Source organism: Cyprinus carpio, chromosome A11 (assembly GCF_018340385.1).
Source record: "Cyprinus carpio isolate SPL01 chromosome A11, ASM1834038v1, whole genome shotgun sequence".
NCBI classification, from domain to species: domain Eukaryota; kingdom Metazoa; phylum Chordata; class Actinopteri; order Cypriniformes; family Cyprinidae; genus Cyprinus; species Cyprinus carpio.
The window spans coordinates 23,365,946-23,384,526 of NC_056582.1; the positions used below are offsets into that span (position 1 = coordinate 23,365,946).

The following is an 18,581-nucleotide window of genomic DNA, read 5'->3' on the forward strand; positions in this document are numbered from 1 at the left end:
AAAAAAAACCTTCTTTTTGAAAAAAAATCCTTGTGCACCTTCGTACTGACAAAGTTTGTCCTCCATCCAACCCTCTCTAACTTATGCGTATTTAAATCTTAATACAGGTTACTCCCACTGCCTAAGACGAATGGAAAACTCTGATGCAGTGCATGGGTGACTAGTTATTAGGTCACTGCATTGACATGTCACGGCTCTCCAAAGACACATCAAGCTTGGGAAACTCTCTGTGCAAAGAATGATGAATAACCCAGAGCTCATGCTCTGATTCTGAGACACACAGAAACATGTACAAGTCCATCCTGACGTGTCCTCAGGCCCTCACACCTCAAGTTTCATCACAAATGTGAATGAATGAAGTTTATTTGCTCACAAACATACGTAACCAGGCAAGAACCACAAGGAAATTAGGTTGGGCGTCGCCATGGCAATGTTTGCATGTATTTTGCTTCGAGCAACTGACTGCCAAATATGGAAGAAACGTCCTGTGACCCCGACTGTACAGGTGACAGTAAGCACCTGTTCTGGTATTGAACGTATGTGCATAATCTATTTTCAGGATCTACACAAGCACTGGCACATAAAACAACAGCGACGGCGTGAGAAATCACATAAAAGCCACAAGAAATGCAGCCTGATGCATTTGGATCGGCTTCAAGAATGTCACAGGCCAGCTAAAGGTGTTTGGCACCAAACACAACCATTATGAAACTACATCTTAATATTTAAGCCTCTGGAATGCTGAAATTCTCCGGATTTCTTAATCTTAACGAACACAAGAATGTTATTAATGGTGCAACTTTCTAAAGCCAGACCAAATAAGGAAATCCTGCAGAGATGAGACGGATAATCTAGTAAGAATCAATAGACACTGGGTGGATGTTATCTCTTATCTGCTGAGAATGAATCATGTCAGCAGCTCTTTGACATGATCAAAAATACTTTTGGTTTATGATGCAACTCTGCAAACCAAAGATGTTGAGTAAGAGAAGGCTGGGAGGAGATAGAACAAAAGTTTGCTTATTATGTACTTACATATACTAAATAAATACATTTATATTAGATTTAATAATATTTTACATTTATTTTACATTTATGTAATTTATTAAATACTTATACAATTTATAAATACATAATAAATTAAATAAATAATATTTATAAATATGAATATATAATGTTTTATTTATGTTTGATTTATAATTATTATTAAATTTATTATTATGTATTTGTAATATATAATATATATATATATATATATATATATATATATATATAATATATTATATATATATATATTATATATTAAATAATAAATAATAAATAATAACAAACCCTTTATATACTGCATCTCTCTAGGTGTCACTATATATTTAATATAAAAAAGTACCAAAAACTATAGTATTACCATGATTTTTGAGGGGTATTTCTATGTTACATGTCTATAGAGCATCTTGGCGTACCATGGTACACCACAGTACTTCATCAATAAACAGACAGGGGAAAAAAAATACAAAACTACTGTGACATTAACATGTTTTTTGGGATATGGCACCACAATCATAGTGTTTTTTGACATATATCCTAGTAAAATCCATGCATTCCTTATAAAACCATCTAGAGCCATAAAAATACCATGGTACATGATTTTTAGAATGCTTTAGCAATACCGAGCTTTATCTGATACCAAGACAGAAAAGAGATATAACAACAAAAATACTTTTTTTTTTTTCACATGAACCGTGGTAAAGTCACCGAACGCTTACAAAACCCTAGAAATGTATGCATACTATATATGATACCATCAGTGCGCAATGGTTGTTTATTTAAACCAAAAAAGCAAACAATTGCAGACACTAAAAATGTAAAATATCATGGTATTTGATCTGGCTCAAAATGAAGTTCCTTGCTGTACCACACAGGGTTAATTCAGGGTGATTGAGCCACTTTCCCAGTCACCTCAATGACAAAAGTGTCCCAATTTACCGGAGTTCACCCTAAATATCATGGTGCATTACTACGAATTAGCTCCAGGACACCACAGTCATGTTACAAGGGTACACCACAGACACTTTGGTCCGGACTAGTAAGCAGAAGAAACCAAACAAACCAACGAACAACACCATCATAATATCCCCTCCCAGAAAATAAACCCCAACGCAAACGACACCTTCACCAGCTTCATCTGTCTGAAGGTGGGTCTGGCGTGATATTTTCTGTACATCTTCTTCTGGCTGAGCACCTCGAGCAGAGAGATGAGTCGCAGTCCATCGCTCAGGTCCAGCTGCAGGTCCGCGACGCGTTTGTTGACGCTCTTCAGGTGCTCGTTACACCAGCGCGTAAAAGTGTTCTGCTGGATCTTCTTCCACGGCGCGTCGTCCGCCAGGTCCTTCTCTGTGGCCGGCATGATGATTTAATACTCGTATGTTGTCTGGTTAATAACTCAGGATGTGTTTCGTGTGTCTGCGCGTTCGTGCGCTCCTGTATTCCGAACTGTTTCTGTCTCGCGGACGCGCCTGCGCGCACTGTTATATACGGCGCGCGGGTGACGCCACCTGCGCAGCATCAAACCCAACCTGCATTTCTACAACATGTCACGGCCCTTCTCTCTCCTAGTAGCTCTTTCAAAAGAAAGTGTGTGGCAAGAGGATAATTATATATATATATAAATATAAGTTAAATAAATAAAAGTCAAATAGTAAATATAAGTACATTCATACTACCTCTTGTACACTTATCTGCAATGTTGCTTGTGTTCTGTAAAACATAATAAAAATAACACAATTAAAAGAAAACTATAAAAAAATCTGGATACACTTTTGTTTTGTTTAAATTATATTAAAGCATAAGCATACTATTACTATTATCTTGCTCTGTTAGATTTTTCCTAATTTTTTTTTTTTTTTTTTTTGTAATGTGTCTTTAAAAATAAATAATAACGAAGAAGATTGAAGCATAAACTCATTTCTAATTGTAATCTAGACAAATAACAAAAAATAATAAGGAAATAAATAGACAAAAGCATCCAAGGCCACAATTATTATGTTAACATGATGTAAAACTATTTTTGTTGATTAAAATATAGCTGAGATAAAATAAAATATAAATATTATATGGAGAAAAAAAAGTGAACCAAATGAAAATTAGAAATGTTACCTTGGCAAATAACTGAAATAAGTTTAAGTTTAACCACTAAAATGACTAACTTTATATATTAATAAATATTATTTTTTTTTATAAATATATATATGAGAATGTTCTCCTAAATCAGGTGAGAAATCTGCTACAAATCAAACACTTTACAAATAAAAACAGTTCAGGATTTTGATGTGAGAGACAACAGGAGATGGACTTTTTCACTAGAGCAAGCATTATTATGGATTATGGACTCATGTTTGGACTCTCATTCTGACGGCACCCATTCACTGCAGAGGATCCATTGGTGATGCAACACAGTTTCTCTATAAATCTGATGAAGAAACAAACTCATCTACAGTATATGATATGACCTAAGGGTCAGTACATTTTCAGAAAATTGTTGTTTTTGGGTGAACTATTCCTTTAAATACAGACCAAAATAGATTTTGAAATGTTATTAAGTAAATATGAGTCGAGTTCGCTGCATGCAATGTTTGTCCTGTAATGATTTGTCTCGGCTCTTTGTTAGTTTTTAACCTCAGTGACGGTGATGATGAATCAGTCGGATGAGGAAGGCTGCATTGACTGAAGCGATAGGATTTTCATAACTGAGCTGAGTAATGTGTCTGAGGCACAGATTACAGCCTCTGTCTGTCTGTCTGGACTCAAACCCACACGCTGCTCCAAACCAGGGCCCTCAGGCGCGGCCCGACTCATCTGTTGGATGATGTATTGTAGGTAAAGCAGACTGCATGAGATCTTTGATAGTGCTGGCATCACATTTCCAGGTGCTTCTGAATCATGTTAGAGATCAGCATTTATTCAGTGTAATGGAATCAGACACATTTTCTGTCTGAAGGGCACATATTTAACAATCAATCTGTACTTTTTACTGTACTGCTTTATTTCTGAGATTCACAGATCTTTTGAGCAACACTTTTTCCAATCAGTAGTTCAGAATTTTTAAAAGGATTTTCATCTTGTGCCACTATACGTTCCTGGCACAGTTAGCTAACCGTCTGATGAATGAGAAAATACAAATTCATCATAAAAGGCATGCATTTAATTTTCTTTTTGCATCATTAAGTAAACTGATATGTTTTATTTCTTTCCATTTATATCATGTTTGATATCATATCATTACATGATATAACATAAGAATAACTTTAATCTTTAACCCCTCACCCCATAATATCAAAACATGAATACATGTATCAAGCAAAAACAAACAACCAATGTTATGTAAACCCTTGCTAACTCATTTCTAACTAAAAATTATTAACTGTTTTTCCTTGATCAATAAATATTAACTACTGCTGATTTTCCTTGCATCATCGTCAACTAAAAGACATTTCAAAGCTACACAATGTAACTTCTGGCACTTTGCATTTTTTTTGTAGACATAACTAATGTTTCATAAATTGTCCCGATAACGAAGAAAATATAAGTTTACTGGCCCTCAACTAAGCTGATCATTTATTGAACTAGCATGCTGTTCAAACTCAAAAACGCATGTTGAAACAACTGCAAATTAAGATAACAGCAGTAACATTGTATCTGTAGTTTCAGTATGACTAAATTATACTTATTTATAGACGCTGCTCGAGCATGTTCTGTAGGCTATGTATAGCTTAGTTGCTCAAATTCTCCTAAAAATGAGCAATGGAAATAGTATTAAACCGAACACAAGAACAGAGCGCGTGTGATTTTAATGCGCTTCAGTGCTGATACAACAGTAATGTTGCACAGATCTCAGCACGGGTGTGTCGAGTGTTATCAGACGGGCGAGGAGCTTCCCGTCATCGCTTCTGTCCTGAGTCAGGCCGGGTTACACGCCCATGTGTCACAGTCATGTCAAAGCGAGGCCCCCTCGGGCCCCTGAACGTGTCAGACAGGAGTCGATGAGCTCTGGTAGTGGGTGCAGACAGCTGGCACTCTATCAGGCTTCACTGAGAATGTGATTCTGCAGGAAACATGCAATCTCAAGTTTACAGATCTCTCCCGACTTCCAGACAAAAGAACAATTCAGCAAAGCTATTTGAGACATTCCACACCTCTTATCAGACACAAGGAGATGTGCTTGAGGAGGGAAAGCTTATAATATTTTCCTGAGAACAAATATATACTTTGTAAGATGCTTAATAATGCATAAAACAGAAACATAAGTTAAAATAAATAAATAAAAAAATCTTGTAAGGGCTGCCATCTTGTGTTCATTTCTACAAAAACATTTTAAGGTGAAAACACACTATGCCAACAGTTTGTTTAAAACAGTTTCAAGAAATGAGAGGTACTGTACAGTATATCCACCTTGTTTTGCAGTTTGCAATATCAAGCAGCATAAAGGAGTGTTTTTGTAATAACTAGAAACTAATGACACCGGAAGCAGCGCACATACATTACATTGGTGAATGTTTGCTTGCTAAATAATGATAAATCCATACAGAAAACTTACATTTTATATTCTTATATATTAAAAAACATGATATAGGTGTTGCCCGAAAAGAATCAAACTAGTCAAGGAAAGTGAAGCTGTTTTATTGAAGTCATGCACATCACACTTGTTAGTGCAAATACCCTTTATCTGTATTCCAGAAGCTCTTGTTATATCATTCTCTTTACAAAATAGAATTCTGACAATTAACTATCTCTGATGTTCAAAACAAAAGTGTAATTCCGAGCTCTCAGTTCAAGAAAAAAAAAATCACTTCAAAGACATTATTTACGAATTAAAACTATATACAGGCAGTGTATATAGTACTGTACTCTACTGACTTGGTAGGTAGTTGGTGACCAGTTTAAAGAGATCTTTTCCCAAAGGCCCAGGTTTAGCTTTATTCCACCACTATGAACTGACAGAGAATAAAAAAACAAAAATACAAACTCGATGCTTACAAAAAGGAGCCTTGATAGGTTCAGCTACGACCGGTTTAAATTTACATCGTCTTAGTTCTAAGGTTTGTTGCTGTTAAATTTGCATTCTGAATATGGAATCAATAACCTGAAAACTGCATGTGTTCAAGACAAAATAAAGCTGAAAATGCATCTATAAAACTAAATTAAAACGAACTCGAACGGAGAACCGGTATCTCAATTAAAAGGAAGAGACCAGGCCAATGCATCATATCCTAAAAACTGGCTTCAGCAGCAAATTAGATGTGATTGATATCATTTATATCCAATGTTTATTTTGTGACTATAACATATTTACACACAAACAATCATACATACATATTTACAAACGGCCTGTGAGCATTCTTCCAACGTGAAGGACGATGTTTCAAACGGATTTTAGAAATAACAAATTCCATCATGCTGTTTAAAAAAAACAAAAACTGCTTTCGATGCAAGAGATCAGTTTAAAGCTATCCTTTCTGTGCTACAAGCTTTGCTTTTTTGCATTCATGGTCAAATCCATGTTGAAGTGCTCAACGGATTTTTGTTGCAGTATGTCTTTCCAGTTAAACAAAAAAAAAAAAAATGCAAAAATAAAGTCCTCGACACGTTGAACCAGATGAGTTGGGCTTTTTGCTCCACGACTGTTTATTTACAGCACAGCAGACAAATGTGAACCACACACCAAACACATCATTGGTTAATTCGTCTTCCTGCAGTCTCAAAGCAACTTGCACATTCACATTTAAACAACCCATTCCCATTCACCCTCTAAATAACCCACTCTCACCCGAGAGTGGATTTGTGACACTTTCACCCATTTACCCCATTCATTTTAAAGCCTTTGCATCCAATTTCATTCTGTAAGAAGTAACTTATGTTACAGGTAAGGCAGCAAAATCCCAGAGCCTTTTTCAGGAGGTACTGTAGGAGTTTAAGTACTGAAACTCAAAGTGCTCCATCTCAGTCCGAACAGCAGGACAGTATGTTGGTAAAAAGCTACGTTTGTTGTGTTTTTTTTTTTTTCATTTTTTTAGGTCAACGCTCCATCCGTTTGACACTGACCGCAATCCTAACATGTCGAGAACGTCGGATTTCAAAACCGCTTAGATACTTGTAGTGTCTCTGACGTGAACATTTGCTTACAATACAAGGTACAAGAGAAACAGCCATAGAGAACAACAACATCACTGTGCTAGAAGCATGTCGGGTTGAACACAATAACAGCACAGACGTGAAGTTTAGACTTTTTTTTTCCCATTCGAATTGATGTTACACTGCATGAGTGGCACTTCAATGTGAACTAGTCCTAGTAATATTTAAAGTAGGCACTTCGCCCCTCTGTGCCCTAGAGTTCAGATTCTGATTTGGCTGTACATCTAACTGGATTACCACATTTGACATGGCAAACCACAAGAACAACTTGCTAACAGAGAACGAAACAGTAGACCTAGTTTAGGCCATTTTAATAATCCAAATTCCCATCCGAGTGACAAAAACGCTGATAGATTATTTATTTTATAATATGCATTACACAACTTTATTCCCTCTTTCTTTCTATACTATATACATTTGCATTTTACACAGACATTGGGGCTGTATTGTCAAAACGAGGTATTACGTTCAGGTTTAGACCGTGTGGGATTTGGACAGAGGGCGGTGCTGTGTGGTGGAGACGAGTGTTCTGATTGGTTCTCAGGAGGAGCTCTTGGACAAGTTGGGATAAAGCACCACTGCTGTCACGGCAATCACGGCGGCAACCACCGGCATCCAGGGCATCCAACCGCTCTGAAACGAGGAGGATGGAATTAATAACGGTTATTTAAGATGCACCAGAGCAGCCAGGACAGAAGCACTGGAGACTGGAGCTAAAGAGACAGAGAGAGACCTGGGTGATAGTAAGAGACAAAGAGTTGCAAGAGAAATACCACACACACACACAAAAAAAATAAATAAATAAAATGGAGAGAAAGAGAGAAGACAGGTGAAGCAAATATTTAAGTAAAACTGGGAGAGCCAGTTACCACACAGGAGTCATAAAGCAAATAAAAGGCAAAAACAACCATCTTTCTTCAAACTCAAAGAAAGAAAAGCTGCGTTTAAAGGAACAGTTCACTCAAAAATGACAGGCTGGACATTATTTACTCTCTCATGTTGTTTCGGACCTGTATAACTTCATACACCAACAAATTACAATCACTAAAAAATAAATAAAATATATTAATATATTAAATCAATAAATATAATAAAATATTTTTATTTTAAAATATATTAAATATATTAATATATTAAATCAATAAATAAAAAATAAAGAATATTGTACTGTAAAATAAAAAAAGTATTTAATGATAATTAAATACTTTACAAAATAATAATAATTTATTATAATAAATTATTGAATATAATAAAATATATAAAATTACAATATTTAATATGATTAATATTAAAATAAAAAATCTTTATGGCTGTCTGCATTTTTTGCTTTGAAACAAACTAGAGCTTTTTTTATTTATTTATTTAATTAATTTTGGCATAAAACTTAAAAACAGCAATTTTGTTCCTCTGATTTATGCGATTTACACTGGTCATACTTTTAGTATACAAAAAGTATAAAAACAAAAAAAAAATCTCATCCCCGAAAAAAGGGAACAAGCAGTCTATATGAATAAGTAAGAACCAATGGCAATTAATGCCACAGATAGCAAAACGTGTCTTTATGTGCAAAAGCATGAATAAACAACATCGAAAAGAGGGCAATGTCTGACCGTAACAAAATTCTATTGTATGGCTATTGCATGTATAGTCATATGGGCTGTCGTTTACTTATTTTCGCAGTTTGACAGCCACTGATCACTTTTTTCCTTCATTGCATGGAAATGAGCAGCACGAACATTCGTCAAAACCTCTTCTTTAGTGTTCTCTGAATGATACTAAGTCATACAGGTTTGAAACAACATCAGGGGGAGTACATGATGACAGGATCTTCATTTTTGGATGAAACATGAAATATGATATGATGACCAAAAACACCCCACAACAGAACAAAAAAAAAGAAAATAGCATCCAAAATCCCCAAATGCAGAGATTTACAAGACCATTACAGCGATCCAAGCAAGATGAGACAGTTAATGTGTTTTGTTAGTAGTTGGTGATTCTGGGTGGATGAGGATGAGGTTAAGAGTTCCCACGTGTTGCCAAGCTCCGAAAAGGGATTTTGGGGTGAAGCGGGTGCAAGAGATGACGGATGAGAGTTTGCCATGCACAGGTCATATATACACGTGATGATATATACAGAGGTGGAGACACACAAACAGACTCAACAGGAGCGTGTGTACCTTTCTACCACAACTGGCCGAAGCACCAATACAGCAAAGCCAGGAATAGACCGATGGAAATGGCTTGGACAGGCTGCAATATGGATGGCTAGAGGAGGGAAGGGATATTACAAATAAAACAAAAAATCAATCTTCAAACTATTCAACGGAAATCAGGCTGGGGAGTCGAACAACTACAACAAACATACAAACATATACAAACAAAAATGGCCATAAATAGGGGTGTGGTGGGAAGGAGCATCGATAAATTAAACACAAACAATAAATATCAAACGCCCCAGAACCACAAACACATCTGAACATCTAGAAGCAGGACGTCAGGGACAAAGACAGTGTTCAAGGCTTTAATAAATCACAGCAAACAATAAACTGGTTATTTGCATTCACTTAAAGAACAATTTATCCGTGTTAAATTAAAATCAAGGACACATGAAGTGATTGTGACTGCAATCGGCAGTGTGCAAGGGATTGTACCGAGGGAACTGTGGGATATTAAGGTGATAACTACAGTTCTGTGTAGCACAGCTGAAAAAAAACTGAAGTGCACAAATGGCCAAAAAAAGAGGAACAAATTTTAAAATGTGTCAAAAAAAAAAAAGTGAGTGAACCTGAAAATGAAAAATCTCAAGTCTTTGAGTGGTTAATAAATATATGCACAATATGAGCTGATAAAAAAATAATATCCAATGAAACCTACAGTGTATTTTAGCTACAGCTTTAGAGGGTATTATAGAACATCTGAATGCACCTATGATGCCTACAAATGCTGAATTGCAAATAATATTAGCTAACGACTCACAAAATCGTGCCAGATATATGTGTGTTCTGCTGCGTTTTCCAGAGCAGTGCGAAACAGTGAAGTAAGATCTATCACTAGTTGCTGACAACCGCGCTAAAAGGTGTAATGTAGACTACAGCTAATTAATTGGAGTAAGATCTTAATGCCTGCTGAGTTTTTTTTTTTTGTTGTTGCTTTGCAAATGATGTGTGCTGGCTGTGAGACTCACATTGCTGCCCTTCTCCTGCAGGAGCTTGAGGTTGACCTTGCACTGCTCCAGCTCGTCGTTGATGGATCGTTTCTCCTGCTCCGTCTGCTCATACTGCTGCCGGAGATCTGAGAGCAGATTCTGAGTGTCGTTGTACTGGGGAGAAAAAGAGAGATTATGTAATCGTTGCACCAAAAAAAAAAAATGTTTGGGGTGTGTAAAGTTTTTTTTTTTAAAGTAGCCTCATCTGCTCACCAAGCCTGCATTTATATGCTTAAAAATACAGGAAAAAAAGTTAAATTGTGAAATATTATAACTGTATGAAATAACTGTTTTCTATGCGATTTCTATTTTAAATTGTAATTTATTCCTGTGATGCAAAGCTGAATTTTCAGCATCATTACTCCAGTTTTCAGTGTCACATGATCCTTCAGAGATCATCCTAATATGCTGATTTGCTTCTCATGAAACATTTTTTTTTACTTATGTTGAAATTAAAGTTGTGCTGCTTTGTATTTTTGTGGAGATTTTGTATTTCTGGATTCAATCAATTTAATGCAGCCTTGCTGAATAAAAGAAATTAATGCGTTTATGGTTGTGCATTTTGGCAACTTGGTTTCAATAAAAGGTCTGGGTGGTCTTCGGCTGCTCGTACCTCCTTCTGCAGGTCTCTGGTGTGGCTTTCAGCTCGAGCCAGCTGGACCTTCAGTTTGCTAGCGTCCTGTTGGTGCTGGTCTTGTATTGAGCCCAGTTTATTCGCCAAGTCACCCTGGGATTTCTCCAGAGCGTTTAGGCTGCTGCAGAGCGTCGCGCTCCGCTCTCTGGAGCTGAGAAACAAAGACAGGAAAATAAAGTCAAAGATTAACATTCTGTGGCGTTTTCAGAAAATGAACTAATGAATGGAATAAATTCATGTCATGGAAAAGAATGCTGTAGAACATTCCTAATAATGATGTGACGCTTTAGGGCGGATGAGCTCATAGCGGTGACTTATAAAATGATAACTTCAGTACATAGACATAAACACACACTCTGCCTAGGGTGGAGATTAAGTACAGGACAAAGGTACTTAAATATTACAATGGTAGCCAGTTGTTTATTAAAGTATCATTTGAAAAGTCTTTTGTAAATACAAAGCGATGCAGTTGTTGTGCAATATTGATGATTCAAACATTCTTCATTTAAGAGAGCAGGTGGGGAATCTGACATAATGTACTCGAAACCCATTTAAACTTGTGACTCATGTTTGCTGTGTGAAATGATCTAAAAGACACAGAGAGTCTGTCTGTGTGAATGTGACCCACCTGTCGAGCTCTTCCTCTAGTCTGTGGAGTTTCTGCTTGAGAGTAGTCTTCTCAGCCCGCAGACTGTCACATTCATTCTGCAGACTACAGCATTCGGCCTGAAGCTTCTCCAATTCACCTGAAACAGAGACACAGAGAGAAAAACGCATTATCAAACTGATTCCCTCCACTCACAGTTCAAACACCTCAATACAGTATTTAAGTGTAACCACTGCTCAGTTCATTAATTTAAAAAAGGTACATATACATCTAACAATGTACTACATATAATTTTTAACACACACGTACATAAATATAAGAAAAATATATAATACATTAAAATATTTATTATACATTGATATGATTTAAGTGATGACACAATATTAAAACAAAATCATATTTATAGTTATTCAAAACACAGGTTAATTTAACATCCTGTCTTTCGCTCCAGTTTGTCTGTGTGCAGATTTTTTTGGGTCAGATTGGATTTTATTTATTTTTTGGTAAAAATCACTAGTATTAATTTATCCTGTCGTGTTTATTTTTACTAGTTGAGATTCGGTGTAGCCTAAAATGGTTTTAAAAGATCTCAGAAGCACGGTCAAAATACTTTTACGTACATTTTTCTGTGAAAAACAAAACAAGGATCCAATACATAATAAATAAACCCAGCAGGATGGACGATAATAAAACTGTTTCCGTGACTCTGGACGACACATTAAAGAGGGCCTGGAGAGAAAGACCCTAGTGAAATTAATACCGCATGTGTGCCTTCTCAAGATGTGAAGAAATCAGTCTTGTGAGATGCAAAGACTTACAGCAAACTTAAAACATTTAAAAACATTAGTTTTGATAGTACAGCCACAATGCATTACACTCTGCTGTGGAGAAATATATATATTCAATCTTTGAACTTACACTATCATTTTAAAAGTTTAAAGTTTGAGGTAAAATTGTGAAAAAATATTAACATTTAAAATAGCTGTTTTCTACTTGAATATATCTTAAAATGTAATTTATTCCTGTGATGTAAAGCTGTATTTTCAGCATCATTACTCCAGTGTCACATGATCCTTCAGAAATCATTCTAATATGCTGATGTGCTGCTCAAGAATCATTTCTGACTATTATCAACATTGCTTCAGATTTTTTTGGAAACCTTATTTTTTCAGGATTCTTAGATGATTAGAAAGTACAACAGAATGACATTTATGTAAAAAAAAAATCTTTTGTAACATTATAAATGTCATTACTGTCACTTTTGATCAATTTAGGGCATCTTTTCTCAATAAAAATCTCACTGACATCAATCTTTTTAAAAGTACTGCATGTTTTTTACTCATTTAACTCACTCAGCTTTCTTCTCATGGCCAGTCACTCAAACAATGCAAAATAGAGGAAACAAATGTTTCCAAACAGGAATCAAAGGCGCTAGAAAAGAGAGAGATCAGTGATGATCTCAGCCATTGTTCCTCTGAAGTCAGCTTGATTTATGACATCCAGGGAACTTTACAAGCCAAACAGCACATGAGGGATGCAGCAGGTTCACAGATGACGACATGCTAAGCTGAACCGGATCTGGATTTAACAGTGTTTCTGCTCAGCTAGGGCTCCTAACAGCCCAAAACTGATGGAGTACCTTGGAGTTGGCTAGCTGTTTCCTGGTGCTGGCTCTGGAGCTGGAAGCTGGCCTGCAGGTTGCTGATCTCCACTTCATACTTGGCTGCCGTCTGTCTCCATTTGTCCAGTTCAGCGGTGACGGTGCTCAGGTCTCCCTGCAGGGCGGCGATCTCTCGTTCCCGCTCTGCTGTGGAGGCCTCCATGGCGTGCCGGAGCAACAGGATCTCCTCCTGGGCGCTGTACAGCTCCTCGCGGGTGGTGCTGATAGTGTTCTCTCTCTGCTCACGCAAAGCCTCCATATCAGACTGGAGCTTCGCCAGTTGAGCTGAAGACAAAGAAGAGTTGCAGTGATTTCGTCATGATTAATGGGTGGTAATACGCCTAAAAATTCAAAAACGGCAACAGAAATATTTGGTTTTGGAGGGCTGAAATCATTGACCAAAGCTGTGATGTTTAATTAGCATTTCTGCTATGGCTAGTGCTGGATTAACAATATTGATTTCTCCTTTTTAATCGATCTTCATTATGATGAACAGAGATCTTTCAGTCGGTGCTGTTTTCAGTTCAGTAAACATTACTTATAGCGTTTCTGAAATCCAGTAATCGCATAAAGGTTTGAGCTTTTGATATGTGCAAAAAAAACAAAAACTGAGCATTCAAAATTTGTAACAAAATTCAAACAATAAATGTTGTTTTGATGCTTCTTCGTGTGTCGTAACAGACCACTGTAGCAACTCAGTTCAATCGGCACGTAAACCAATCATCTCTGCCTCTTTACTACTAGTTATAGCAAAAAAAAAAAAAAAAAAAAAAAAAAAAAACATGAATGAACATCAGAAGGTGTGCTGAATAAAACTGTACGACATAACGTAATGCATCATGTCTCATTTAATCACTCAAAGTGTTTAAATCGTGTAAAATCCTAAATAAAACATAACTTTTACCTCAGGAAAGCCATTTAATTTCCATGAACTCATTAGTCAGCTACAAAAAATAACTCTAGAGAGGATCATTTTTATAAATATATGCACTATATTACATATTCATTATATTTTTAATTAACCTTGTATGTTCATTATTTAATGTATGATTAAATAAATCTGTCATGAAAACAATTTTTTTTCTATATTACAGACAGTGTTAATGTTAATATTTCAACAACGAATTCGAGAAGAAATATAATTATATCATTAAAAAGTTTATATAAAACTACCTTAATGTTTATATGCAACAATTCTGAATGTTGATTATTAAAACAAATGTAATTGATTATTTACAAAAAAAAAAAAAAAAAAAGTTTTTCAGCTAAATGAAGACTTTAATTTTTATTTTTGGTGTTTTGGTAAAATATAATAATTTCAATAAAAACTGGGGCAGAACCATAAATCAGTAAACATTTTATATAAAAACCTGCAATATATATACACAACACAGTTTTTATTTGAGTGTTGATTAGTAAATAAATGTAATTAATTAATTAATTAATTATTTAAAAAAATGCTAAATGAAAATTTTTATTGTGGTTTCACGGTTTAGGTAAAAATTAATTTCAACAATGAACTGGAGTAGAAACACTCAAACCATTAAAAGTGAAGATAAAAATGCCTTATGTGCAATTTAAATGTTTATATATAACTTATTTCAGAGTTGATTATTAAATACATTAAATATGTTATTGATTATTTAAAAAAAACGCATATTTTCTGTTTTCTGCTAAATAAAATCTTTATTTTCAATCTTAATGTTTTTGAAAAAAAAGAAAAGAAAATTTGGGTGCGTGACTAAAAACGGTTCATCAACCCATACTGATTAGATTTTAAAGTCGTTTTGAAGATTAAAGCACAATTCATGTAAGTGTTGAATGACTCACTCTGTAAGAAGCGGATCTGTTTAGCAGATTCTTCAGTCTGCTGTCTGTTGGTTCTCCTCTCCTCCTCCAGAAGAGCTGATGAGAAAAAGACAGTGCAATCATGACCCACGATCATTAATGACGAATCACTATTAAAGGAGCGTTTAGCACCCTGCTGTACCTTGCAGCTCGAGGCATTTCTGTTTGCCAGTGTTGGCGAGCTCCTGGGCCTCCTGCAGCTCTCGGTGGAGGTGTGGAATGACCTGCTCAGTGTCTCCAGCTTCCAGGTTCCTGTCCATTTCTACAGATACACACAGAGCAGATGCTGTAGTGAGGGAGAATGAAGAAATAACATGGCTGACACAAAGTAAAAAAGACATCAAGAGAGATAAATTGACATGAAATCTCACACCCATAGTATTGCATTTATACAGTAACTCTTCCTGCCTGAACATGAACGATGCTTTAAATAATGCAGCTTGTTGCGAAATCCTAGTACTTTTCTTAATGATTCTAGCCCCTTACTGATGATGCATTCATTTTTCTCATCTTAACACGTCTTTAGGAAGCCAATAGCTCTAAATCCCATTTAGTTCAGGCAAAATTTGCACCTGAGTTTCAGTGCTGCAAAACTTACTGATACAGTAAGTGAAAGTTTTGAAATCACAATTCAGCACACATATATTCGAGCATTAAGGACACAGTCATTAAAAAAAAAGCTAAATTGAGAAATTTCACTATTTGAGCATTTAAATACTGTAATAAAAATTTACATCAAAGGATATTTTAAATATAATGAAGTTTTTTTTTTAATACCACCTAATTAAAAAGATATAGTGTATTTTTTAAACAAATTAAGAAGCCATTAGTTACAAGACACACACACAAAAAAAGTTTAGGCATAATTTGCATTGTGGTATCATTTATAAAAACTTTGAAAGCCAGTGCATTTAGAGCTGCAAAATTTCACCACTATTTTTGATATATTTTGATACTATTTGAGCATTTAAAAAATGAAATATAATAAAAAAAATCTTAATAAAAATCACTGAATACATCCATTTAAAAAGAAAAAATTTTAACTTGATCCCTGAAAGAAACTGGAACAGTTTTTGTACCATTCACTGAATAGATGCATTTGAATAGCAAAACTTTCATCGTGATGCATTTCAACCGTCAGTTACTAATATGTAGTTTTGACTCATATCTAGAGGCATTTAAGTTATTTAATTGGTTTATACAAACATCGCATTTCTAGATATGCAAAAAAAAAGGGGCTTTTGCACAGGAATGCAAATGTAAAAATGCTGCAGTTCCTAATAAACGGATGTTTTCACTGTCACAAACTGCAGACATATAAAATCAGATTTCTGTGCTTCTTCTAAAAGCCCACAGCCACTGTGAGCATGAGACCAACTCGAGTGCAAACGCACAACATGCACGACCTGGCATGCAACAGAATATCCAAAATGCATTGACACAACTTGAAGCCTGATTACGTAAGTCCAGCGCATGTCAGACAGCTCTAATGGAAGATCTACAAATGGGCCGTTGAGATGACCTGCACCAGGCCAAGCAAAAGAGGCATTAGACACTCTCCTGCGTTCCCTCATACGACTTCATGCCGAGCAAGTGCACATTTGCAGTCTCTCTGAGGAGCATCCAGTTGGTCTCTCATGTGGTCTTGTAACAACGGGCTTTTGGGAAACCTCCTCTGACCATAAACTGATGAACGTCCCCCTCTCTGAACACTCTACAGATGTCGGTGAAGTCATGTGCTAATTCAAGGGCTGGTAATCCGTCATGATGTCAGACGAAGGGTGTTTACTGCGAGCGAGGGAGTTGCTTTCAGGCAGAATGATGTAATGAACTCGTCTATTTAGTGGTGTTTCTGAAGTTTTGCCATTTATTTAATGAGAGGGTGCGTGAAGTGGTGTGTAATCTCATTACGCTCCTCCTTCAGTGATTTCATCAAGAGCGTCTCAAAAGGATTTTATGGCTGAGATTGTGAATCACAGCCATATAAGGTTACATGTGTTCAGATAACTCTTTATTAAAGCAATTGAATAACTCATGCCAGAGGCCTCGGTGTAGATGCAATCTAAGGCTGAAACAGCAATTCAACAGCGCCTCCTAGTGACGCATATTGCCATATATAACAAAAGCTTGTTAGACAAATCAAATCATTATGCAAAAATGTCTTATGATACAAGACAAATACAGCAGAGTTCTGAATGACTATTATAAACTGAACGGTTAAGATGTTGATAAAGATATCTGCCTCACACACAGGATCAGTGTTGTTCTCAACCAGGGGGCCGTGACCCACTACGGGGCCTAAACAAATTTTTAAAGGGGTCAAAAAAGGCTTCACTTATTCAATATATGACAAAACAAGCTTATAAGCGAAAACAGCTAAAAGTCAAGGTGAGAACTGTCATCACATTTTGCTCCAGGGTTATTATAGTTAACTAAAGCCATAAAAAAATAAATAAATAAATAAATAACCTTGATGGGACTAAAATAATTAAAGCTGGAAAAAAAAGCTAATAAAAAAAAACTACAGAAATATTTTTTAAAATAAATAAAAACAAAAACAAAACAATTTTATTATGTCACTCTCAAAAATATTAATATAATATTAAAATATTATGAGTAGAAATTACTATTTGGGTAGAACTGCTATTTGTGTTAAAAACTTTTTAAAAAACCTATAAGCCATTTCAATTCATTATTGAACCTTGAAGAACATTCAGTTCTTGAATGTTCTGAAATTTTAAAATCAGAAATGCAACTTTTGATTTCAAATTGATTATTTTTTTTTATTATTATCTATTTTAATTGTATTGAATTAATTTAATAAATTATTAAAAAATAAAAAAATGGGAAAAAAGCAGCTCTCTCATTACAGTGGAAGTACTATAAACATGCATGCATGTATTTCGGAGATTGGGGGGGCTTGGAGTCAAAAGGATTGAGAATCACTTATTTAATGGGATGAAAAAGCAGTTAACTGGTTTCAGCTTGGCACCCAATTTTATACAAAATTAATGCACTTAATGCCTAATCAATATTCTCCATAATTTTCCAAAGATAACTTTATATACATTTATATACAAATGTACAGCTTGACCTAATATGCACAACACCTAAGTTCCACTTATGAGCTTAGTATTTTTTAATCGCACCAGAAAGTGTGATTTACAGTATCTATCCAAATTTCTCCTCATTATCTTCAGCTGGAAACACATGCATGCTACTCAAGTGAAGAATAGGCCTCGTTTAATCATGAAGAAATAATAAGATAGAGAAAAGCTAAACGCCTCTGAGTCTGCCTGGCACGTCCTACGCTTCCTCAAGAGTGCCCTCGAACAATGAGGTGCTGAAACTGGCACTTCCTCCCTGATCCGAGCCGGCACTCCTTATCTGATGTCCCGTTAAAAGGACATGAGCTCACCGCCCATCACCGAGCTGATGA

The 18,581-nt window shown here is 35.6% G+C and overlaps 2 protein-coding genes across 7 annotated transcripts in view; both read right to left on the reverse strand.

Annotated features, from left to right (window-relative positions):
• LOC109094925 (filamin-B-like) overlaps positions 1–2,518 on the reverse strand; it is an 87,877-nt gene extending 85,359 nt beyond the window's left edge. Inside the window, 2 exon segments of the mRNA XM_042766876.1 lie at positions 251–256; positions 2,104–2,518. Coding sequence (XP_042622810.1) covers positions 251–256; positions 2,104–2,404 — 307 coding nt within the window. The 5' untranslated portion in view covers positions 2,405–2,518.
• Positions 2,519–5,652: 3,134 nt separating this feature from the next.
• Positions 5,653–18,581, reverse strand: part of LOC109098628 (sarcolemmal membrane-associated protein-like) — a 54,861-nt gene continuing 41,932 nt past the window's right edge. For 4 of the 6 annotated variants that reach the window (XM_042766882.1, XM_042766878.1, XM_042766880.1 and 1 more), the window contains 7 exons: positions 15,285–15,404; positions 15,125–15,199; positions 13,274–13,579; positions 11,656–11,773; positions 11,007–11,178; positions 10,373–10,507; positions 5,653–7,818 (listed from right to left, as the gene is read on the reverse strand). In XM_042766882.1, the coding sequence (XP_042622816.1) occupies positions 7,726–7,818; positions 10,373–10,507; positions 11,007–11,178; positions 11,656–11,773; positions 13,274–13,579; positions 15,125–15,199; positions 15,285–15,404 (1,019 nt within the window). In that variant the 3' untranslated portion in view covers positions 5,653–7,725. Of the gene's footprint in view, positions 7,819–9,365; positions 9,454–10,372; positions 10,508–11,006; positions 11,179–11,655; positions 11,774–13,273; positions 13,580–15,124; positions 15,200–15,284; positions 15,405–18,581 lie in introns of all 6 variants that reach the window. The other 2 variants (XM_042766881.1, XM_042766879.1) reach the window with 1 other exon arrangement.